This window comes from Eimeria tenella, genomic scaffold (genome assembly GCF_000499545.2).
Source record: "Eimeria tenella Houghton genomic scaffold, Eth_scaff15, whole genome shotgun sequence".
In the NCBI taxonomy this organism is placed as follows: Eukaryota; Apicomplexa; class Conoidasida; order Eucoccidiorida; family Eimeriidae; genus Eimeria; species Eimeria tenella.
The window spans coordinates 43884-63896 of record NW_013541522.1 but is presented as its reverse complement, the minus strand read 5'-3'; the positions used below and the strand labels follow the sequence as shown (position 1 = coordinate 63896).

General features: G+C 51.0%; 5 protein-coding genes across 5 annotated transcripts; 3 read left to right on the top strand and 2 right to left on the bottom strand.

The window, feature by feature from the left end:
- Positions 1 to 1045: 1045 nt before the first annotated feature.
- Positions 1046 to 2449, bottom strand: ETH_00030000 (glycosyltransferase family 28 C-terminal domain-containing protein, putative; the record flags this gene model as incomplete). The annotated part of the gene is made up of 1 exon (XM_013373462.1): positions 1046 to 2449. One exon carries the CDS (start codon positions 2447 to 2449, stop codon positions 1046 to 1048), a length of 1404 nt encoding a protein of 467 aa, XP_013228916.1.
- Positions 2450 to 2878: 429 nt separating this feature from the next.
- On the bottom strand, positions 2879 to 3715 carry ETH_00029995 (uncharacterized protein; the record flags this gene model as incomplete). The annotated part of the gene is made up of 1 exon (XM_013373461.1): positions 2879 to 3715. The coding sequence occupies one exon, from the start codon at positions 3713 to 3715 to the stop codon at positions 2879 to 2881; it is 837 nt and encodes a 278-aa protein (XP_013228915.1).
- A 1134-nt stretch (positions 3716 to 4849) lies between these two features.
- Positions 4850 to 5542, top strand: ETH_00029990 (uncharacterized protein; the record flags this gene model as incomplete). Its single annotated transcript, XM_013373460.1, has 1 exon — positions 4850 to 5542. The coding sequence occupies one exon, from the start codon at positions 4850 to 4852 to the stop codon at positions 5540 to 5542; it is 693 nt and encodes a 230-aa protein (XP_013228914.1).
- Positions 5543 to 7470: 1928 nt separating this feature from the next.
- Positions 7471 to 16540, top strand: ETH_00029985 (WGS project CAEQ00000000 data, annotated contig 31, related; the record flags this gene model as incomplete). Its single annotated transcript, XM_013373459.1, has 12 exons — positions 7471 to 7480; positions 7606 to 8247; positions 8530 to 9254; positions 9380 to 9574; positions 9701 to 10820; positions 11181 to 11885; positions 12182 to 12355; positions 12667 to 12920; positions 13234 to 15477; positions 15613 to 15750; positions 16071 to 16207; positions 16462 to 16540. 12 exons carry the CDS (start codon positions 7471 to 7473, stop codon positions 16538 to 16540), a joined length of 6423 nt encoding a protein of 2140 aa, XP_013228913.1.
- Positions 16541 to 19308: 2768 nt separating this feature from the next.
- On the top strand, positions 19309 to 19725 carry ETH_00029980 (uncharacterized protein; the record flags this gene model as incomplete). Its single annotated transcript, XM_013373458.1, has 1 exon — positions 19309 to 19725. The coding sequence occupies one exon, from the start codon at positions 19309 to 19311 to the stop codon at positions 19723 to 19725; it is 417 nt and encodes a 138-aa protein (XP_013228912.1).
- Between the last annotated feature and the right edge of the window lie 288 nt (positions 19726 to 20013).

Sequence of the window (20013 nt, the reverse complement as noted above, 5' to 3'; positions counted from 1 at the left end):
GCAAGTATAGTGTATATATTATAAGTGGTATTGTTTACGGAGTAAAGAATGCGCACACAGTTGCCTCCATTGCTCCAAATTGCGAAAGCAAATGAATACAAGCAAGATTTACAGGCAAGCCCGCTTCTGCAAACCTTCCTACTTCTCTGTACACGTACAGTGCACAGGTGCCCGTCTTTTTTTTCCTGCCTGTTCGTTTTGTGGGATTTTTTGTGCGGTTGCGAGCGGCCCCTTACTTGGCTTCAAGAAAACATCATTGACTGTTTGGGGAATTAAGTCATGCCCATTTCTTTCGCGCGCTGCCATTTGTCAAGCGTGTTAAGGACTGCAGAAACGTCGTAGAGTAGAGCAGTTACGCAGTTCCCCAGTTGGCGCCGTTTGGGCAACTGCATCGTTGTTTTAAGGCGCACTGTAGAAGGTGAGACGCTTTTGTATAGGTTTTCCACACGTCTCGGTGGAATTCAAGCGCGAGCGTCTGTGGTCTGAGGGGCAGGCAAAGGGTTAAGCTAAGAACGAAAGGCATGCTATTGACCGGTAGGGAACATTGTAGTGCCGAGGAAACAGAAAACAGTGAGTCAGCGCCTGCAGGCGCACCGTTGGCTTGTTGCTGACATTCTAGTGTTCGAGGAAAACGAAGGCGTCCCTGCTATGTTTAAGTATAGGCATCCTTGGGACTGAGGTGGGACGACCAGTGGTGGTTTTACAGAACGGGTGGCGGTGAGCGTAGTTGCGCGTTAGGCGCTTAGTACCCGTATGAGTGTGTATCGATGTGGGTGTTGTACTGGTGCTTTTTGCGGAAGAAATGATGTAGGGGAGCAAGAAAGGGCATGACAGGACACGTTGTGTAGGTTGTGCCTCCGCGTCTCCATTCTCAGATTGGGAGGAGGGGAGGTGGGACAGCCTAGCAAGGTGTTTGCGTGCTGGTTGGAGGTTGTTTGCTTCTTGTTTTGTCTGCGTCGGCCGCTTGGAATTTAGGGGAACAAGTACACCATAAGCACGTGAGCACAGACAAATGGCATTAATGTTTTGTACAGAGGCAGCCTAGTTAAAAGCTCGACGTGTAACTATCTGCATACACACTCCAGAGGTAAACAACCCCTTGTTTGTCCCCCGTGGCTAGTCCACCAGAGTGACTGCACCAGGCAGCAGCGGAAACACCAGAGTGGTGGGCCCCAAGGCTCCCCAGCGGCTTTAAGTGCTTGCCTTCGAGCAACAACACAGCTCCGTCAGTAGTGCCACAGGCGCCAAGGAGGCCGTCTCCACGCACGGAGACACAAGTAAGGTGTGTGCTGCTAGGTCCCATTGACTCTAGGTAGTTTACGTTGTTAAACAGATCAAAGTGGCTGTAGGAAGGGACGCGGTTTCTCTGAACAGACTCGATTGCATTCACATGGGCTACACCGGTTAGGCAAGGAAGGATACCAAAACAATCTTCGTCATCCCTTCTGCTGCCGCAAGCCATGGTTGTTGCGTCATCCCTCCTCTCGCTGGACATGGATAGAAACGCAGCTGTTATTTCATCTGTTGGTGCTGCTGTTGCCAATGATTGACTGTCTGTTCCTTTCTGGCTTGCCACGCGATGTATGAAGATATCTCCTTCAATGCATCCAGTCCATACTCTGTTTCGAACTGTCGCAACATAAGCGGGGGGAGAAGATGTGGTCGCCAAAGGCAGAAGTGCAAGCGGTTGCCCATTGTTTCTAACGTCCCACAGGGCCAGAAGTGGCAGTTCGTACGCAGCTAGGAGCAGGCATTCGGATGCTGCGAAGCCCAGGCCTTGAACGGACCCACAGTTACCTGGCTCCTGCAGCTTCTGCTCCTGTGATGCAAAACGAGAGGCAGAATTCGGCGGTAGCTTAAGCTTAAGCGCAGGCGACACTACGCTCATATGGTTCTTTTCTCTATGCCACGAGGTCGAGGCCCTAGCATCAAACAAACCGATTGTGTCAATTTCAGCTACTGGGGCCGCTACACACTCTTCACCCACACAGTTGATGCCACTGCTGCTCCTCGCATCGCTGCTTTTGCTGCTCTTGGGCTGTGGGGATGCGCATTCGCAAAATGAGAAGGAGCCAGTCTTGAAGGACAAAGTGAACCTCTGGGACTCCAAATCAAACACAGAGATTCGCGAGTCTTTCTGTTGTATTAGCACCCTGCTGCAGCAGCTGCTGCGAGTGCAATAAAGCGGCTCTATGTGCAGCACAGGGCTGTTGCTGGTGCTGCTGAAATTTGCAGCCGCCATGGGCGGAGCAACAGCATCAGCCTTCAAGCAGGTGAGGCTCGAAGGCGATACGGCAAACGCGCTCCGTCTGGACTTCAAATCAAAGAGGCAACAAAGGCCTCCATCGTCTCCCAAAAGAAGAGAGTCCCCTTCTCCTACAAACTGCATGCTGCGCGCGGCATTGCCAAGAGGGTTGGTCAGGCGCATGTACGGGGTGGGGTCCGCCATCTCTGCGTATTGGCCGTTCTCCGTCGTTTCTTTTTGGCCTTATTGTAGTTTTGTTATTGTAGTTTTGTCTATTGTAGATGCTTACTTCTGCTTCTTGTCTTTTCGTCTGTGCGTGTTTGTCCTCTTACTCCTTTCCTTGTTTTTCAGTCTTTTATGTCCCTGTCTACATTGCCATTCTTATTTTTGCTCTCCCGTTCCTGCTTTCAGCAGCTTATTTAGTGTTGACTCTTTGTCTGTGCATGCCTTTGACGGGCTGATGGAGGGGCAACTCGAAAAACAGGAGACCACAGGGAAACAAGGGCAGTTTTATTCCTCATTTTTCTCTTTTGTTTCTGTCGTTGTTTCTGCCGTCGTATCCGTTCCTGTAGGCCTCACCATGCCTTCCTAGACCCATTCCAGGTTGCGTGTTCTGTATTTTGCCCTGGTCTATCAATATTCGTCTCTGTTGACCTGTGTGGCCTCCGAGTACATCTTATATGGCACTTCCACTGTTTCTTCCGTCTCCATTCCTTCCTCGATTTCTTCATTCATAATTTCAACGAAGCGATGGACATTCGGGGAAGGCAGAGGTAGCAGCGGCCGCTCGTGCTGCTGCCTCTCCTTCGATGCCCTTTCTTCTTCCTCTGCTACTGCTGCTATCACTTCTCTTGCTTCGGTGTAAAAAGGCCTTCTCCACGCTTCTACCGTCTTCTGCGGCAGCACTTTGAGGTCGAATACTGCTACACAGTGATTAGCCCCAGCCAGAACACTAGCCAGCTCTAGTTGGTGGTTCTGCTGCAGGTTTTGATTGACACAAGCCACAACCCGCCGGGACGCCCGCAGAGCACCGAGAAGCGTTCCTGCCCCACAGTGAGACACGACGAGGTCGAAGGAAGGCAAGAGAAGTGAAAGACCGTGGATGTAGCGCACCACCCGCACGCACTGCAGACCCTGCCGGTGTGCCCACACCCCAACACCAGTCAAATCCGGATCTTCTGCAGATATCCCGAAAGGCATATACTGCCCCCGACCTAATTGCACTGTCAAAGAGACTTTTCCTAGACTCTTAAGCACATCTAAGAATGCATCAGAATCCACAGCCTTCACCAGGTCATCGAACGAAGTGGTTCCAACCGTGACCAGAACATGAAGGCCCCCCTTCACACGGAGGTTCTCTGATGCTTTGCTTGCTTCCCCGCAGACTGCAGCAGCTGCTGCTGTAGTGGAGGCCCCAGGAGATCCGTTTGTTGTTTCTCCAGCGGGTGAACCAGCGCTTGGGCCCAGCATGCAGTATACTCATACGCACTCACCCAAATGTCACTCAATGCCATGTAAGGGGGAAAAGGAAATGTCCACGGGCTAATTCCTACAACAAAGGAGACAGAAACAACAGCAGCAGACTGTGATCCTGGCCTAGGATTCGTGCGGTGTACGCAGAAGAGACAGAAGGCTGCCCCAAAAATTAGTGATCAGTATTGTTTTGCTGCCCGAAAAATACCGATTGGGCGCAAACAACGGCGACTAGGCACGTGTAGCCAATAACGATGGGAGATTGCGATGGAATATGTGTAGGGTTTCAACAGCCTGAGAGCTTCTGCAGTAGGCAGTGCGTAACCACATCATGTATTATTACGAAGAATGGAAAATTTTTAAATAGGATCTATTCTTACACTGCTTAACATTACGAAACGCAGAATCGGCTACTCTCCTTCAAGAACATAAACCTGGGGCTGGGCTGGGGGTGCAGCGCCGTTAAGTACTGCAGTTAACTACTGTGGCAAACAATGACAGACAGTGAAGCCTACCAAGAAGTATAAGGGAAGAGGCTCATAAGGAAGGAATTTATCTTTGACCCAACGCATTAGCTCAGCTGGTTCTGCTGCACGCGTGACAACGCTCGCCTCTGAACTGCAATGTTGCTCCTGCTGTGTGGAGTCACGCTACTCATGTGCATTTAAGGCGACTTAGCAGTTCAGAATAGCAGCAGGCTGCCATGCTAGGCTCTCTGCAGACCAGCGTGGAGCCTGAGCCATAAAAGCTGAAGGGAACTCGCAGTGCCACTTCGCGGAGCGTTTTTTGGCGCTCTATGGCTCATCTATGATCTCCAGTGTAACCTCATGCTACCATCAGCGCGATTCGAGCAACAAATGGTGCTGGTATTTATGTACTCCAGGTGCGCTGGGTCATTTAGTGAATCGATGAGCATCCGTAGTGCCTTCTTCTCTTCCACATCCAGAAGAAACCAAGAACAGAAACACGCGGAATGCTTACCGTATTGCACAGAGCTCTCCCAGTGATTTTGGAGGGTTACAGTGCTCCAAGGACTGTAGCAGGCATATGCAGCCAGTAGCTCAGTTTTCTACTATTCGCACTGCTCTAGTTTCTCTCTTATTCTTCCGCTAGCATATTTTCTGCGTACTGATGACGATAAGGCCTACTTCTGGATCAGCGGATTTCCGCTTATTATCGAACTCCGGTAACCCTTTGCCGGGACCAGCAGGAAGAGCCTCTGTTTCCTGTAAGGACTTGTATTCGCGGAGCCGGGGCCGAAGCGTGCGGAGACCGCCGCTGTCAAGAACTAGCTGCGGGTGGTATGAATACGGTTTATATGATGTGGCTTTGGCCTTGACAGAGGTACCTTTGAGCCCTTACGAGCTTGAGTACAGGGAGCGCACTATACTGACACCAGAAGAACCTGCGCCGGTGGAGCTGCACAGCAGCAGGCAGCCAGCTTTGGTCTTTAAACTCAAGCAGAATCCTAGACCATGCGCACCTCCCCATCCTTCCACTGTACGTGTAAGATACGAGCCCCATGCTGCTCCGCTTTACGGCCACGAAGAAGCGGACCAGCAACGGGCAGAGGAGAAAGACAAGCAAGCGGCCGCGCAGGAGAAGAGAGAAAACGATGCTTTGCTTAGTGGCGCACAGAGAGCGGATGAAAAATCAGAACGGGGAGACAAACACGCAAAGTTAGAAAGAGAAAACAAACATGAGAAGGCAGACCGTGGGGACAAGGCAGAGAAATCTGAAAAACATAAGGACAAAAAGGACAAAGAGAAGAAAAAATCGCATCATGATGCAGCCCACAATGCACAGACAAAAGAAGACAGCTAGTGGATACCTTTAAGGGCGTTTCTCCCCTGTTCCTAAATATGTACATGCATGTACTACGATCACGTGCGCTCACATATTGTTATACATGCATAGAAACCCTGCGGTTTATGCTGCTAGTGCAGCAATGCATACATAGTGGCTTCGCTGCTACTGTTTCAGTCGCACGTTTACCGCTCTCAGTAAAGCCCAAACTCGCATAACCGATGTTGAGCAACCGATATTCATGAAGTGTTCTGGCTAGGCAGGGTCATTAAACCTATGGAGTGCTCACAGTGAAAGTTCTCTGCAACCAGGCAGAGTTTGGTTCTTCATGAGGGGCTGTGGCATACTATCAGCATGCAAGATAGAGAATGGCGTTGGCAAAGGTTAAGGCGCATACGCAAGAAGGGTTCATACCTTGAAACATACAGAAGCCGAAGCAACCAGGCTTTGAAATGCATATGAAAGGGCATGGAACTTTGTTCATCTCTGTATTTAATACTAGTTCTTTTTTTGCCTGAGGCATACATGCCGAGGAAGCAAGCCAAAGAAGCATGCATAGGGGTATGAAAGGATACATGAAGACAGAGAGCGCAGATAAGGGTGCACCTGTAATCATAAGGCAAAGCACAGCTGGATATAGATATAAGCACAAACATAGAATCAGGAATGTAACAAAGCTCAGAATCCACAAAAACTGCATAAATTCGGCAAAAAGGAGACAGATAAAAAGGTAGTGACCACGGAGTCTACGATTGAGCTTGAGCCAAAGCGGAAGCATTCAAACAGTACACATTGAAGGACCGTCCAAAAAAGGCAAACAGAACAGCGCGCACATCCGCAGACAGTTGGTGAACTTAGCCGCTTAGTAGCCTTCTGCAGTTCCATCAGTCTTCTATGCGTATTCTACTCGTGTTCCTTTATTCAGCACCCACCCAGAGAGCAATGCGGGTTTTCTACCAATGTTTTGTTTAGGCCATGACGAATGCGGGCTTTAGGCGAACTCTTGCATTCATACGTTTGCGTTTGCATTCATACGCTTGCATACTCATTCATACAGTTACGTGTGCATACGCTTGTAAATATTTGGATCGAGCACTATACTTCCGTGTGCGGGCGACGTTCATCTGTTTTGCCTCGATTGGCGCTTCGCCTTACTTCTACGGCTTTGCTTTTACTTTCAAGATATTCATTGCTTTACTGCAGTTGTGCTTGCTTCAGACATGGGGGGCTTTCTCCTCGTTGCAGAGCCAGCTTGCGTCCCCTGGTAAAACTTTAGCTTCTAGGGCCAAGAGGTGAATTTTAGCCGACATATTGAGCTACCTAATGGGGAAACAAGATGGCTAAAAAAATTGAATGTGCATTCTGACCAATTTCCACAGTATGATGAGCTATCTGAACAATGAACAGCTGGAGCACAAGCAAGGACACAAGTTGCAACAATGTTTATCATTCATGTTCACCTGGGCGTCGTGTTAGCTTTCTTATAGGCTAACAGTCATAATTGGAGCTCGCAAATAGAAGCAATATTCGGTTTGTCCCCTTAAACACTTGACAAACTATTGAGAGGCTTTTCATCCAGCGTCTCCCCACGGTCTGCCCTGCCTCTGGTCCTCAGCCTTCAGAGTGGGCCTTCGATTCTTCTTCGTCCAAACTGCAAATGCATTGCTAAGACAACAAGGAAATAACGGAAACAATTTAAACTAAATATATTTAGCAAGTCTTGAGCATGCACCACATCGCAGCGTGAAGTTTGGTGTCGGATTTGGTTGGGCATGGGTGACAGCTGTGCCTGTCGTCTTCGGCCCTTCCCATGCCTTCGCCTTTTCATTGACTACGTTTGTCCAACATGACTTGTTAAAGGCTCTTCACACACTCCAATTAACGCCCGTTGGCTAGTTTACGGGAACCGCCCCCGGCAGACTGGGGGGCCCCCCTCAGGTCCCCAGATGCTACCAGGTGGGTTAACGCATTGCGGGACTCTCACGTAGCGGTTGACGGGAATAAACATCAGTATATTGTCGCTGTAGCTGTATTAACTGGATTGCAATTGTGTAAAGAGCGGTCTGTTGGCCCGTCCTCAGCTGACAGGGCAGAGGTTGCGCAGCAATACCGACAACTATACCCGCAACTGCAGGGGACTCAGCAGCAACAGACTCAGGAGAATCCTCAGGTGCGCCCAGAAGAATTGCGAGGGCAGCAGTTGCTTCAACAGAATGTTCAGAAACTACCTCAAATGTCAGAGCAACAACGGCTGAGGACAGTTCGCACTGATGAACCACGTGGGCCGCCCGAAAACCTGTTAAGCACCTTCGACGCCTTTGCATTCGATGCGCCGAAAAGTCCACAGAGAACTCCCGAGAAAAATGTGGTGGCGGGGAAGAGGGGAGGTGTGGTGGCTCGCAGCACGCGCGGCAACACCACTCCCGTCCTCAAGGGGAGTTCCTCCAGTCGCAAGAGCAACAACAATAATAATGGCTGCTCCTGTGACTGCAGTGGTACCAAAACCAGCATGGTAAGCGGAGTGAGCAGCAGCAGCTGCTACAGCTGCACGCGCACGTATGAACTGCAGGCTGAATCTGAACTGAGTCCTGGAGTACGGCTTTCCCTGGAGTGGCTGGCTGAGGCAGAGAGACGACGAAGCCTCAGCAGCTCTGAGGTTGCTGCTTCTTTTCGCTGTCCTCTTTGTCACCAGTTTGGGATGGAGTTCCGCTCGGGCCGTTACGGTGAGCCTCAGAAACAGGGCAGCGCAGAAGGCGTCGTGTGGAAGGACACTCAGCAAGAGCAGTCGTAACAGCAGTTGCAACAACGACAGTAGCAATGAGTTGTATGGACTGTGTCAAGCCAACTCACTAACCACAAACGACACAATGTCTGATTCGCACTATTGCGCGTATGACTCACGGCGGCGTCTTTTGTTCTCTGCATTGATATCACTGCTGTTTCTTCACATTCCAAACGCTCGTGAAGCTCTTTGCTGTTACTCAGACTGCATTTGTTTGCTGTAGGCATGTTTTTGGGGTGCTCTCGGTACCCTACCTGTCGTGGAAAAGTGAGCGGCTCGAAGGTGGAGAAATGGCGTTGCTGCACCGGTAACAGCAACAGCAGCAATGGAGTGCGCATATTCTGCGAGTTTGAGACCCCACACGCCTTTCGTCTGCATGCAGCCGGCTGTACAGAGACCGGGGAGATGCTGACAACTGCTCTTCCTCGAATCATTGACACTGCTGCCAAGGCTTATGCTAGACACCAGCGACAGGACCAACAACAGCAAAAACAAGACAGTTTGAGCATCCCTGGATTTTTGCGGCCTCTTTCGTGGCTGCCGCGTAGTGACCGCATAAAGTCAGACGAATCTGTTCGGTTGCAGTTTAGTAGCGCAGCTGCTCTTCACGCTTCTGCAGCTGAAGGGTGCTCTGAGCATGAGTGGGAGTCATATGGAACTTCTGCTACTGTTCCTGCTGCTCCTACCGGTAGCACTTCAAAATTAGGTGCTTTATGGAAGCGTCAAGGTTTTCGTTTCAAGGACTGGACTGAAGGAGCTGTTGAATCCCCCAAGGACGGCCTAAAGTACACTGATGGTTGTGTTTTCCGCTTATCTGCTTATCCTTATATCTTGCAAGCGGCAGCTGCTGTCTGTGGCTGGGCAACGTTGACTCCCATCCCCTCACTTACCCTTCGCTTCTTCAAAGAGGCTTGGGGGCCGGGCAAGTTTCTTGTGACGTCAAAGGAAGTAAGAAGGCGACAAGGTCGCGCTGCTGCTACTGCTGCTGCGGCCACTTTTGCGGAATCTGTTGCTATTACTGCCGTTAGCGTAGGCAGCCCCGCTGCTAGTGACGGTTGTGTTTTTGTGTACAGATTGCCCTGAGAGTTGCGTGGTGGTTGCTGCCATCTCGGCTGCGGCAGCACTTGCTGCCTTTTCAGTGGGAGGGAGTGGCTTACGGACTGCAGCGGGGAGGTCGAGCGTTGATAGGGGATGAGATGGGACTTGGAAAGACAGTGCAGGCGATTTCGTGCATTGCTGTTTACAAACAGTTTCCATGTCTTATAGTGGTGCGTGGGCGCAGCTGCCTCGACCCTAGGGTGCCGCCAAGTCGATGGTTCAACCTTCAGAGCACGAAGTAAAGTTCCAATTGTTCATAAAATTTTGGCTCTGTGTCTGCTGGCACTTTCTCATAGGTCCCCGCATCTATGCGTCTGGCGTGGGCAGACGCGTTGGAGGAGTGGCTGCCGGAGTACAGCGGTCCCCCTCAATTACGAGTTTTGTTTGCCAGCGGAGATCGGCCCTCTCCGGATGAAAAGCATTTGATTTGCCTATCCTCTTTTGAGATGGCTGCCAGACTGTACGACACTCTTAAGGCCACGCAGTACAAGTTTGTAGTCGTAGATGAGGCACACAAACTGAGGGGGCCTGCCATTCCAAGACCAGCGCCATACACGTCCTCAGAAGTCGCAGCAGCTACTGCGGCGGCGGCAGTTGCTGGAACAACTGGAACACCGCATGATGCAACAATAAAAGCAGCAGAAGAACAGCTAGTAGAGAGTGAAGCTGCTCCTGCTGATGCAGCAACCAGCGTCAAATCTATGTATTTTTCAACACATGAACGGCAACGGGAGCAAAAGCATCGGCAACAGAAGGAGCAACAAAGTTCTGGATGCGCTGGTAATTCCAAAGGGAGAGTTCTCAGAGGTCGGAAAATTTGCAAGCCCCAAGGCAGTGGCCACGAAGTGAATAAAAAGGTGCTTGACCTCGTGAGAAGCAGCAGGCATGCTTTGCTTCTGTCAGGCACTCCATCTGTAAAACTCCCTGCGGATTTGTTTCCCCTAGTCGATGCTTTGTTGCCTCCTTTGGAGCAGCAGGACGCTGCAGACAGGAGACACCAGCAACTGCAGCAGTGGAATGAGCTTGTTGTATCCGCTGCTAAGGCTGCGGCTGTTGCTGCGGGTGCCGTTGCTGCCTGCTCCCGTGTCTCAGCTACGGATGCAAAGGACCTGCTGGTTGAGGAGATTGGAGTTGAGAACACCAAAGCAACAGCGGAGCCGGCTTCTTGTGCGCTCGTCCGGTCGCCCTGGTTTGAGGCTACGGAGGCATGGAGGACAGCCTCAGCAGCAGCAGCAACAACACGATCATTTGCAGCTACAGGGGCACTTCCTGAGACGTATGGACAGCCCTTAGGTTCAAGTGCCGGAGCTACCTCAGAAATATGTGACAAGAGTTCGCTCGTCTCCTTCACTGAGCGGGCACAGGAGAGGCGGCGAGTGGGAAATATACTCAGAGAGGAACGCCTACAGTTTGCTGGTGACAGCCTTACTGTGACACGCCTTTTGTTGCTACGCTTGCTGCTTAGTCCTCCTCTGTTGATGCTGCTGCACTCGTGTCTTGTTCTCGTTGCAGCGGCTGCTAGTACCAGGGCCAGTTCCGTCGATGGCTTTGAGGGGTCTGCTACTGATGTTCAATGCATGCAGGGCCAAACTGAGTGGCGTGTTGGTGGCTGTGCTGTAGTCGGCCTTTGGTGCACATTGACTTTGTTTTTTGTGGTTGCTAGGTGCCTGCTCCCAGTGACTAATCTTGATCAATGTAGTTTCCACGGCTTTTCCACACATAGTTTAGTACTCAGCTGCGTTTGATATCCCATGTCCTTATTTTTCTTTACTTCAGAAGAGTACTGCTGCTCGTCACGGGCTTTTGGCTCTTGGAGGAGATTCGGGGCCTCTCTTAGGAGCTGGGAGCTACACCTTCTACTTACGCGAGCCGTTCTCGTACGCAGAAGAAAGACGCTTAGAGATACATTGAGAATGCCCCCGGAAGTAACCTCCCAGAGACCGTCACAAGTGGCTCCTCAGGCAGCGTCACCTCGGATGTCATCCCAAGCGTCCGCAGAGGCCGCATTACAAGGGCTTCCTGAAGGCACATTGAACACTCAGTTAGGCGCGCAGGATATGCTGGGAGAAATGAAAGCGGGTACACCGCCTCCACCCTCGGCCTCCGCCGGGATTTTCTTTCACAGGGTGTCTTCTTCAAATACGGAGACGGAGCCTGCAGCTGCAAGGGCAGGCGATGAGCAAATAGCTTCTCCTTTGGAACCTACTGATTTGCTGCTGTTTGTGCAAGAAGCAGAAAACACTGTGGAGGGAATTCCATGGGTGTCAAAGGCCCCGGAAGACTGTGACGCTCTAGTTCTACCACCGTGCACGCGAATTATGCACCTTCTTCAGCTGCACTGCAACAACAAGCTGGTCGCCGCCATGGCAGAGGGACTTTTGTTGCGCAAGCCTGCTTATAAGTCATTGATACGGATAGAAGAGAGAAAGACAGCGGTGACTTCTAGGTCGAGCAGTGGCGACAGCGACTACGGCTTTGGCAGTAGGGCGTACCAGTTTTGCTGTTGCGTCTCGTCTCGGTGGCATCTGCCGTCTTTCTCTGGCAGCTTCTTGTTTTGTATTCTTTTCATTTCCTCTTGCTCCGCTTCTTGTCGGCTTGTTTTTTATGTTTTCCACCATGGTACTGTTTTGTTGCTGTCTCAAGCGCTTACAGCTGCCCCTCATCGTCACGCTTAGGGTGCAGCCAGTGGCACGGAGATCATCATATCTACAGTCGTTTGCATGCATTTACTTGCCTAGAAATTGCCGTTCCTGGTCCCATTTGTGTCGTTTGCTTAGCCGCGGACTTCCACACCTCTAGCGGCGTCGCAGGCGTCGCCGCGCAGCTTCTTCAGCAACCCCCGGCAACACCAGCAGAGCGCGCAGGCCTATGCAAGGTCTTGCCTGCTGCCGAATGGTTGCTTGAAAAATTCTTTAGAGACGCCTCTGTCTCCTGGCTTGATGACGCAGAAGGTGGCCTATCCAGCTATCCACCATCTTCTTCGATCGATAAGCAGCCCCCTAATGAGCTCTTGCTGTATCGTGTCGACTCTGTGTTGTACGAATGGCATTGTGATGATCGCTGAGATTGTGACAAGGCAGCCAAAATGAACTCAGTAGTTGCGACAGGTTGAGATAGCAGGGACGGATAAGGATGGGAAGCAAGAGCGAGAGAATTGGGAAAGTGCTATTTCTGCGTCATGTTTTGTGGATTTGCAAGACCGAATGTAATAGTTCCACTGAAGGTTGGGAAATCAGAGTTTGCACTTGCGCTGTTCCTGCAGAGGCCCCGACGAAGGTTGTCGTGTTCGCACACCATCGGCGCGTGCTGGACGCACTGGCAGCCCGGCTGCGGGAGCTCCGGATGGGTTGTCTGAACACATCAGAGCAAGGGCTCTCGGGTATTCGTAAGCGACAGGCTTTCGTGCGCATCGACGGGTCAGTGCCAGAGGAGGAGAGAAACAGGCGGCGTCGACTTTTCCTAAGTGACCCAGCGTGCAACTTGGCAATCATTTCTATCTCGGCTTCTTCCCATGGGGTAAGTTGTAACTGCTGGCGATGTTTATGTTCATGCTTTACTCAACATTTCTTGTTGACACCTGCAATTCTAGGGCACTGTAGTCATGAGCCCCATCCTCTCTTTGGAGTACAACTTCATAATGCTGGACTCCTTTAGCCAGCTGTCATGACCAGACAAGTTCGTCTGCTGCTTCTGTTTTTGCGAGCGTTTTCGCTGCCGGCGCGTACAAACCATATAGACACGGGGCACTGGAAAAAAGGCACATGCTACATCAGTTTTTTAATGAGTGTTGGCACCTGAAATGTGGTGTTACTTCGTGTTTGTGCTGCAGTTGGATTTTTCAGGTGCCTCTGTCTGCGTTTTCCTCGAGCTGTTACCCCAGCAGCACGAGTTGTTGCAGGCCGAGTCGCGGCTGCACCGGCGCGGGCAGCGCCGGTTGGTGACGACATACTTTCTGTTGAGCCGTTGTGGCCCGTCTGCGGCAGCAACTTGCGGTGTTTCTACCTCTGCCCGTGCCTCTGCATTGGCCAGGAGCTCCGTATCTGGCATCTCTAACAGTGAGACAGAGCTTGAATGCGATGAAGCGAACATGAAGAGTTCTGCTGAGCAGCAGGATGACCTGCAGAGTCCATTGACAACTCCCTTTAGTAGTTACAGGAGCAGCCGGCAAACATTGCAGAAAACCCGTACCCCCTGCAAGAGCTTTCGCAAAGAATTAAAGAAATGCGTGATGCAGCTCCTGCGAGAGGCAGAAGCCACAGAGGAGGCAGCGTGGCACAGAATTCGGCAGCAATCTGCGCTGGTACAGCGAACAATTGACGGTCCCCTTGCAAAGCTGTCTCATTTCGAAGAAACTCAGCAGCCGCAGCAAGAAGAAGGGCAATATCCTCAGTGCAGGCGACAAATGGTCCCACGCTTGGAACGTGTAGGTCACTCGCTCACGGCTGATGGAGAGCAGCAGCAACAGGAGCAACGCCAAAACCCAAGCCATCACCAGGTGCAGGAGCAAGAGGGGCTGATGGCCACTGGCCTGAACTTTTCCACTGATAGCATACCGCAGGAAGCTTCAGTGGATTCAGTTACGGCAAATTCATCCAATGTTTCATTGTCTTCGTTACCACAGCCTCTCCAGAGGCCACAGTGTCTGTTGGAGAGTCTGTCGGGACCGCCTGGTCCTTCAGACGTTGCCAAACGCATTCGGTTTCGTGTGTCAAAGTATACCCAGCGCTTGCATGCATTTACAAATGCCACTTCTTCACCACTTGGCGTATCGTTTTCACGCGCAGAGTTGGTGAATTCGAGGACAATATATTGCCCGACGGAGCAGAAACAGGACCAACACCAGCTGCTGCCTCAGCAGCAGGGCAGACTAGGGGACTGCACAAATGACTACGCGATGAAATGCGCGAGAGAAGCAGCGCGGCAATATATGGAACTATTCCGCCTGCTTTCATCTTTTGAGCAGCGAAGAGTAAGGGAAATGGCGTTGACGGTGCGCGACCTTCACGTTTACTTGCAAAGTCGCCATCGAATACAGCAGAAATGCGGAGGAATCGCGGACTCTGAAGTAGGCTTCGACAAAGCTGACGTTGGAAGGAGGGGCAACGAATCGCCACAGCAGCAGGAAGGAGTTCTTGTCACTGCAACACTGTTGCCGCGTCACACAACCGATCCTCTGTTGCTGCTCCAGTCAGCAGCTCAGCAGCAAGAGCACCAACGGGTGCGAGATCCTGCTTCAATACAAGGAAGCGGAGATGGGATCTTCAGTGAACGTATCGTGGAAACGTCACCACGCTGCAGAAGCTCTGTGGCCAGCTGCAACGCGAGGCGAGGTAGCGCAGAGAGCAGTGGTATGGCATCGGAGATAGATAATGACCCAGAGCGTGACATTGTCTCTTCACGGTATTTTTGTAGGCAAATGGGAAAGTCTCTTCCAAAAAAAATTTTTAGGAGAGACGGAAGAAACCAGAGTGGTAGCGCACGGCTGCCAGGCGAAACAGCATCGTCTGGAGTTAATGCAGGCATTTGTTCTCGTGTGGTGCTAGTTCCTGTGATCCTCAGCACCAATAAAACAGCTGGGATTGCTTCGCAGTCTGGTGGAGTTTACAGACACCTGCAGCCATTCTCTGTGGAGCTGAAAAAGGTCCTGTGTGTCTCCTGCATGAAGCCGATTTCAGCCGTCAGCACAACACGCACCTTTCTCCAAGTCAGAGAACTCGAGGACTTCAACAAAAGCAGTGGGAAGAGTGTATCTTTGTCGCAGCCCCAACCGGGTGGGGCACATGCCGGGATCGCTGGGTCAGAGAGCATCTCCGCAGATGAGCGAAACAACAGAGAGCGGCTGCAGAGCTCCCAGTTTACCTGTTCACAACATGCGCCCCCACAAACAGCAAGAAGTTACACAGAGACTTCCAGGCTGCAAACGGGAGTTGAGACTGTGACAGCCCCGCAGAATTTCGCAATCGACGGCAGGCAGCACTGGCTGATTCGATGCAGTGAACAGGACCTCACCTGCTGTGGCCGCTGCGCAGATGCATACAGCGCAAGAAGACGTAGGCGGGCGTTGAGGCGCCAGGTGAACCGAGATCTTTGCGCACCCTGAGTTAGAATTTTTTTGTGAGGCCTTTGCTTGCGTGCAGCTAAATGCTGTAAATATTGTGGCTAGCATTTAGTAGGGCAGAGTGATTGCAGCAGCTGGTATGTATGTCAGGTCGAGCGGCATGACGGTGGAGTTTGCAGTCAGTGCGGTTTGGACTGCGGAGAGTTGCTCATAGCTCTTAGAATGTTGCATGCAGCAGGCGAGCCTCAGTGGCGGCTTGAGGAGGAAATTGTACGCCTAGCGCCCAGCGTGAGTTCTGCTTTTGTGTTTCGCCAGCGCTAAGACTGGTCACTGCGGCCGACAAAATCCCAGTGCAGCCGTTTGTTCCATTGCAGCCAACGACGTGTTCATCGTGCATATTCAGGTGATAATAGAACCTGGTGTGTGGAACGTTCATTTTGATGGTTAGGGCCCATGATCAGGAGTTCCGAAGGCTGATTTGAAAGGCCGTGGCCGACCTACGACGGTGTTGTCATTGTCATTAATGAGTTCTCCCTTGTTGCTGGCTGTGACCAGCTAAGGAAAAACAAGCTGGCTTGTGTTGCCCAATGCGCTGTGTGGGTTCACAGTTTCGTCCGTGGCCAACGTTGATCCGACGACTAGCATCCGTCCTCACTGCGAGCTGTGCCTGGGAGGCCGATCACAGGCAGCCTGTTGTGGAGGGTGGAGGGCTGGCGACAGTTGATGCTGTGCAGACACTCTGCAAGTGAGGGCAGAAGTTGGCTAGGCACGCTCCCACGGATAGTGGAACAGGTTCTCAGGACGTTTTGATACGAAAGAATTGTCTGAACTCCATAATGCTTCACAGTAAATGAGGAAGTGTGAACGGAGCTGGCACAAAGAAGTCTGGCGGTTCCCTGCATTTCCTACTCGGTTGTGCCTATGGGTTGCTTCCCTGTTGGATTTGTCGGCACCCACAGTTTTTAGGTGGTCGCATAGCATTTCACTTTGTTCTTGCAGAGCGTGTCACTTGGAGAAGACACTTGAGGAAAGAAGACGCCGACGGAAGCGCCGCATGGTCCACACGACAGACACTTAATCTATCGAGCTGAGGACTGGTTACCACATCGAGGTACTTTCCCCATCGCAGTTCAGTGGCCTTGGGCTTCTACTTAAATAATTTGGACAGGCAGCTGTGTATACTGCGGAAGCGCATGCGGTGACGAAGCTGCCGCGTTGTGAAGCTGCCGCGTTGTGTGGCACAAGGCTGCCCACACCGGAGCCCATTAGTAGTGCCCTGCACTTTTTTTAATACTGCCTCATGAAGTATGTTTTCGTTTTATGCGAGTTTTCCCAACAACTTTGGGAGTGATTTTTTGTCGTGGCCTTTTTTTAACCGTACTCGACGCTTTAACGTGCATGACGCGAAGTTGCACACTAATGGAACCAGTGCTGGGCAGAGTCATCGGAGCGAACTGAGTTGTGTATATGAGACAATAGAAGCGCATCCAAGTAGTCTCCAAGAATCCGAGGTGTTTTACTTGTGTCGCGGTGCTCCAAACAACGTGCGTAATCTTCTGATATACTGCGTAGCCCGCGTCGGTAATCCCTGGACTGTGCAAACAATTGTCTCGTCCTAAAGAGCACTTGAAAAAATAAGGCTCACAACAAATACGAATCTTGTATATCAAAGTGCTCCTCAGTGCTGCTTTTGCCCGCATTGCGTGCATGCTCCAGCGTCTGAACGTCAGTCTACTTTGTGCAAGTCAATCTTAGTTCTGAGTTCAGATTCCGTATGTTTGAAACTTTTACAAAAGATGTAGTAGCAAGTTTATCTGAAGAATGTGCGCCGATGGCAGTTACTTTTTTCCTGCCATTGACGGTGGGCCGCCCGTTCAGGCGCCTCAGGCATGGGCAGTGCCGCGTCACACTCATTCTTTGACGCATCCGAAATTTTCTGCAACTGAAATACAATACAAGTGGTGAAGTAGATATTTTGAGCGTAGAAAAGAAGCCTTGAAGTCTACAGCCACCTTGGACTACGTTGTAGGCCTCGGAATCGAAGCACGATCTAGTAGTGGTGTGCACCGCAAAAAAGCGCTTCATGCCTTGCGATACATGGAAAGTGAATATCCCTGTTTTTCTTGCTTATTTTTCTTCAATGCATGCAGCCACCTGAGCGGCGCCGCACCACGTCACCGCGTAACACTGAAAAGTGAGACGAGGAGCCCCAGTCTGGGCACTCTGTCTTCTGGGGGCGGCAATGCTACACATGAGTGCGAGCGTACGAAAGCGTGCATGTGTTTTGAATCTGGCGCCTTTATTACAAAATTTAGCAGAGAAAAGTGACTTTTTTTTGCACAAACTCACCGGTGCGTTCTGTGGTAAGTGCCGTTGCGCGCAGGACGCAGCGCTGTTGCACACCTCCCACGAGCGCGAACGACTGTGGATGCGATCGTGTTGTCTTTATTATCTCCGGCCACCACTCTATTTCTTAAAAAGCTTCACACTTATTTGAAAAATAAGCAAAAGGACCTGATATTCTCAACAGACTGACCTGTGGACTCCGTGGTTAGTAGCGTTGCGAGCGAAACGCAGCGCTGTGCAACACACCTCGCGCGAGCGCCAACTCTTGTGGGTGCGCCCATGTTGTAATTATTGCAGGGCAGCTTTCCGTGGAATGTTTTTACAGTGATGAAGATTCCATATTTTCATGTAGGTAACTTAGGCAGGGCTTGACAAATTTATCTATATTTAGCCTTCTTCGTTTGTGCTCTGTCCGTCAATCGACGCAAGAAGGCCTTGCGGCAGCGCGGCACAGTGTACTTAACCTCCTCTGCTACTATTCAGCGATTGGGACAGATGCACAAGTGTATGATGGAGTTGTTATTGAGCTACTGAAGTGTTCTAAGTATTTCGCGCATGAGTTTCGGAGAATAGCCAGGCCGTGTGTTGAGACGAGCTCGTTTGACGCCGGCGTGTGTGGCGATTCGGACGTGCATGCTGTTTGTTAGGAGACTGAAACTTTATTCTCTCATGTTGGGTCTCTACAGTGCATCTTGCATGTCGGATTTGGATCGCTGGACTCTGTTCTGTGGGAGCATGGCAGTGGATGCAACGGCCTCAGAGTGCAGAGGAGGAGCCGGGTGTCTGGTTTGTGGGAAATTCTCATGTCTTTGAGCCACTTGAAGAAGGAACAATCATGCAGGCAAATCACGCAGGGGACGAGGGGCACGCGGTGGAGGGTCATTTTACAAACTGTTAACCAGCCCAGGACAAGAAAATAATAGTTCCACTGATGATAAAACAAATTCAGGGGACAACTACTTGTCAGATATTGTACAAGGGAGACACGCTCGTGGTACTTGGGCAAACTATGTGGTCTTCGACGGAATAAAGGGAGAGGAAAGTGGGATGAGGTCGCAAAGTGAAGGGTTCATAAGTGACACTCAACAGGGGAAACATAGTGGTGGCGTATTTACTTGTGCCTTTGAGGTTAAGGAAAATTGTAATAACGTTCGTCGGGGTACAGGGTTGCAGGAAAAGTCAGTTTCGCCCCGCTGTGGGACGAGAAATGATTTTGACCCGGCGGTTGAGATGCAGGGTAGTGTTAACGCAACTGAAAGTGAAGGTTCAGAGGAGGGCACAGTACAGCGTGGTACTGTACAAGAAGAATGTAGCATCGCGTTTGCTCCAGTCAACGCTCTGTCAGGCGGGTCAGAAGCCATGGAGAATGCTGCAGAGGGTGTAGGCTGTAAGGAACGAGGCGGCTTGGCTGTCAGCATAGAAAAAGAGCGGAACATTGTGGTAGGCTTTGATGCTACTGAAACAGAAGGTGCGGCTGTGGGGAGTATCACTTAGAAACCAATGGCCCTCTTTAGTACTGTTGGGCGAAAAACGTCTGCAAGCCTAAGATGGGGTCCTGTGATTGAAACTGGGGAAGAGGACGACAAAGAAAGTAGAGCGTGCGTGCAGTCTCCCAGTGTAGAGAAGAAGCCAGAAGCAGAACTGGTGAATGGCGCTTTATTTGTAGAGGGAGCAGAAAAGGATGAAGCTGATGTAGAGGATCTAGTCTGTGTAGAGCATGTACTGAACACAGAGAAGCGAGGTCTTCATGTCGTACCAGATACGATTATGAAGACAATGATATGGGAGAGCATTGCTGTGGTTTCACTCAGTTTCATCGGAAGGATAGCCAGGTGCGAAATCGCAGACCTCAGCAAGAGGGGTAGCCGGCCGGGACGGTCAGTGTCTTTCGACATTCCACCTGACTCTTGCAGGTGAGCATAAGAGATGCGGAGCGAAGATTTCTAGACTTACACATCATATAATGAGGGAGTGACGAGTAACAGCCCAGTTGCGCGTCGAATTGGAATCTGAGGTGTCGAAATCTGACGTGCTCGCATCTCTTTTCGAAATGGGAAGATACAAGCGCTGTCAACAACAAAATGAACTAGAAGAGCAGCTAGTTACGGTTCACAAGGAGTTGATTAGGGCTCACAAAGAGGTGCATGCCCTCAAGAAGGAGATCTGTATGATGGGCCGACGCGAGCGGACCTAGTTACGTTCCAA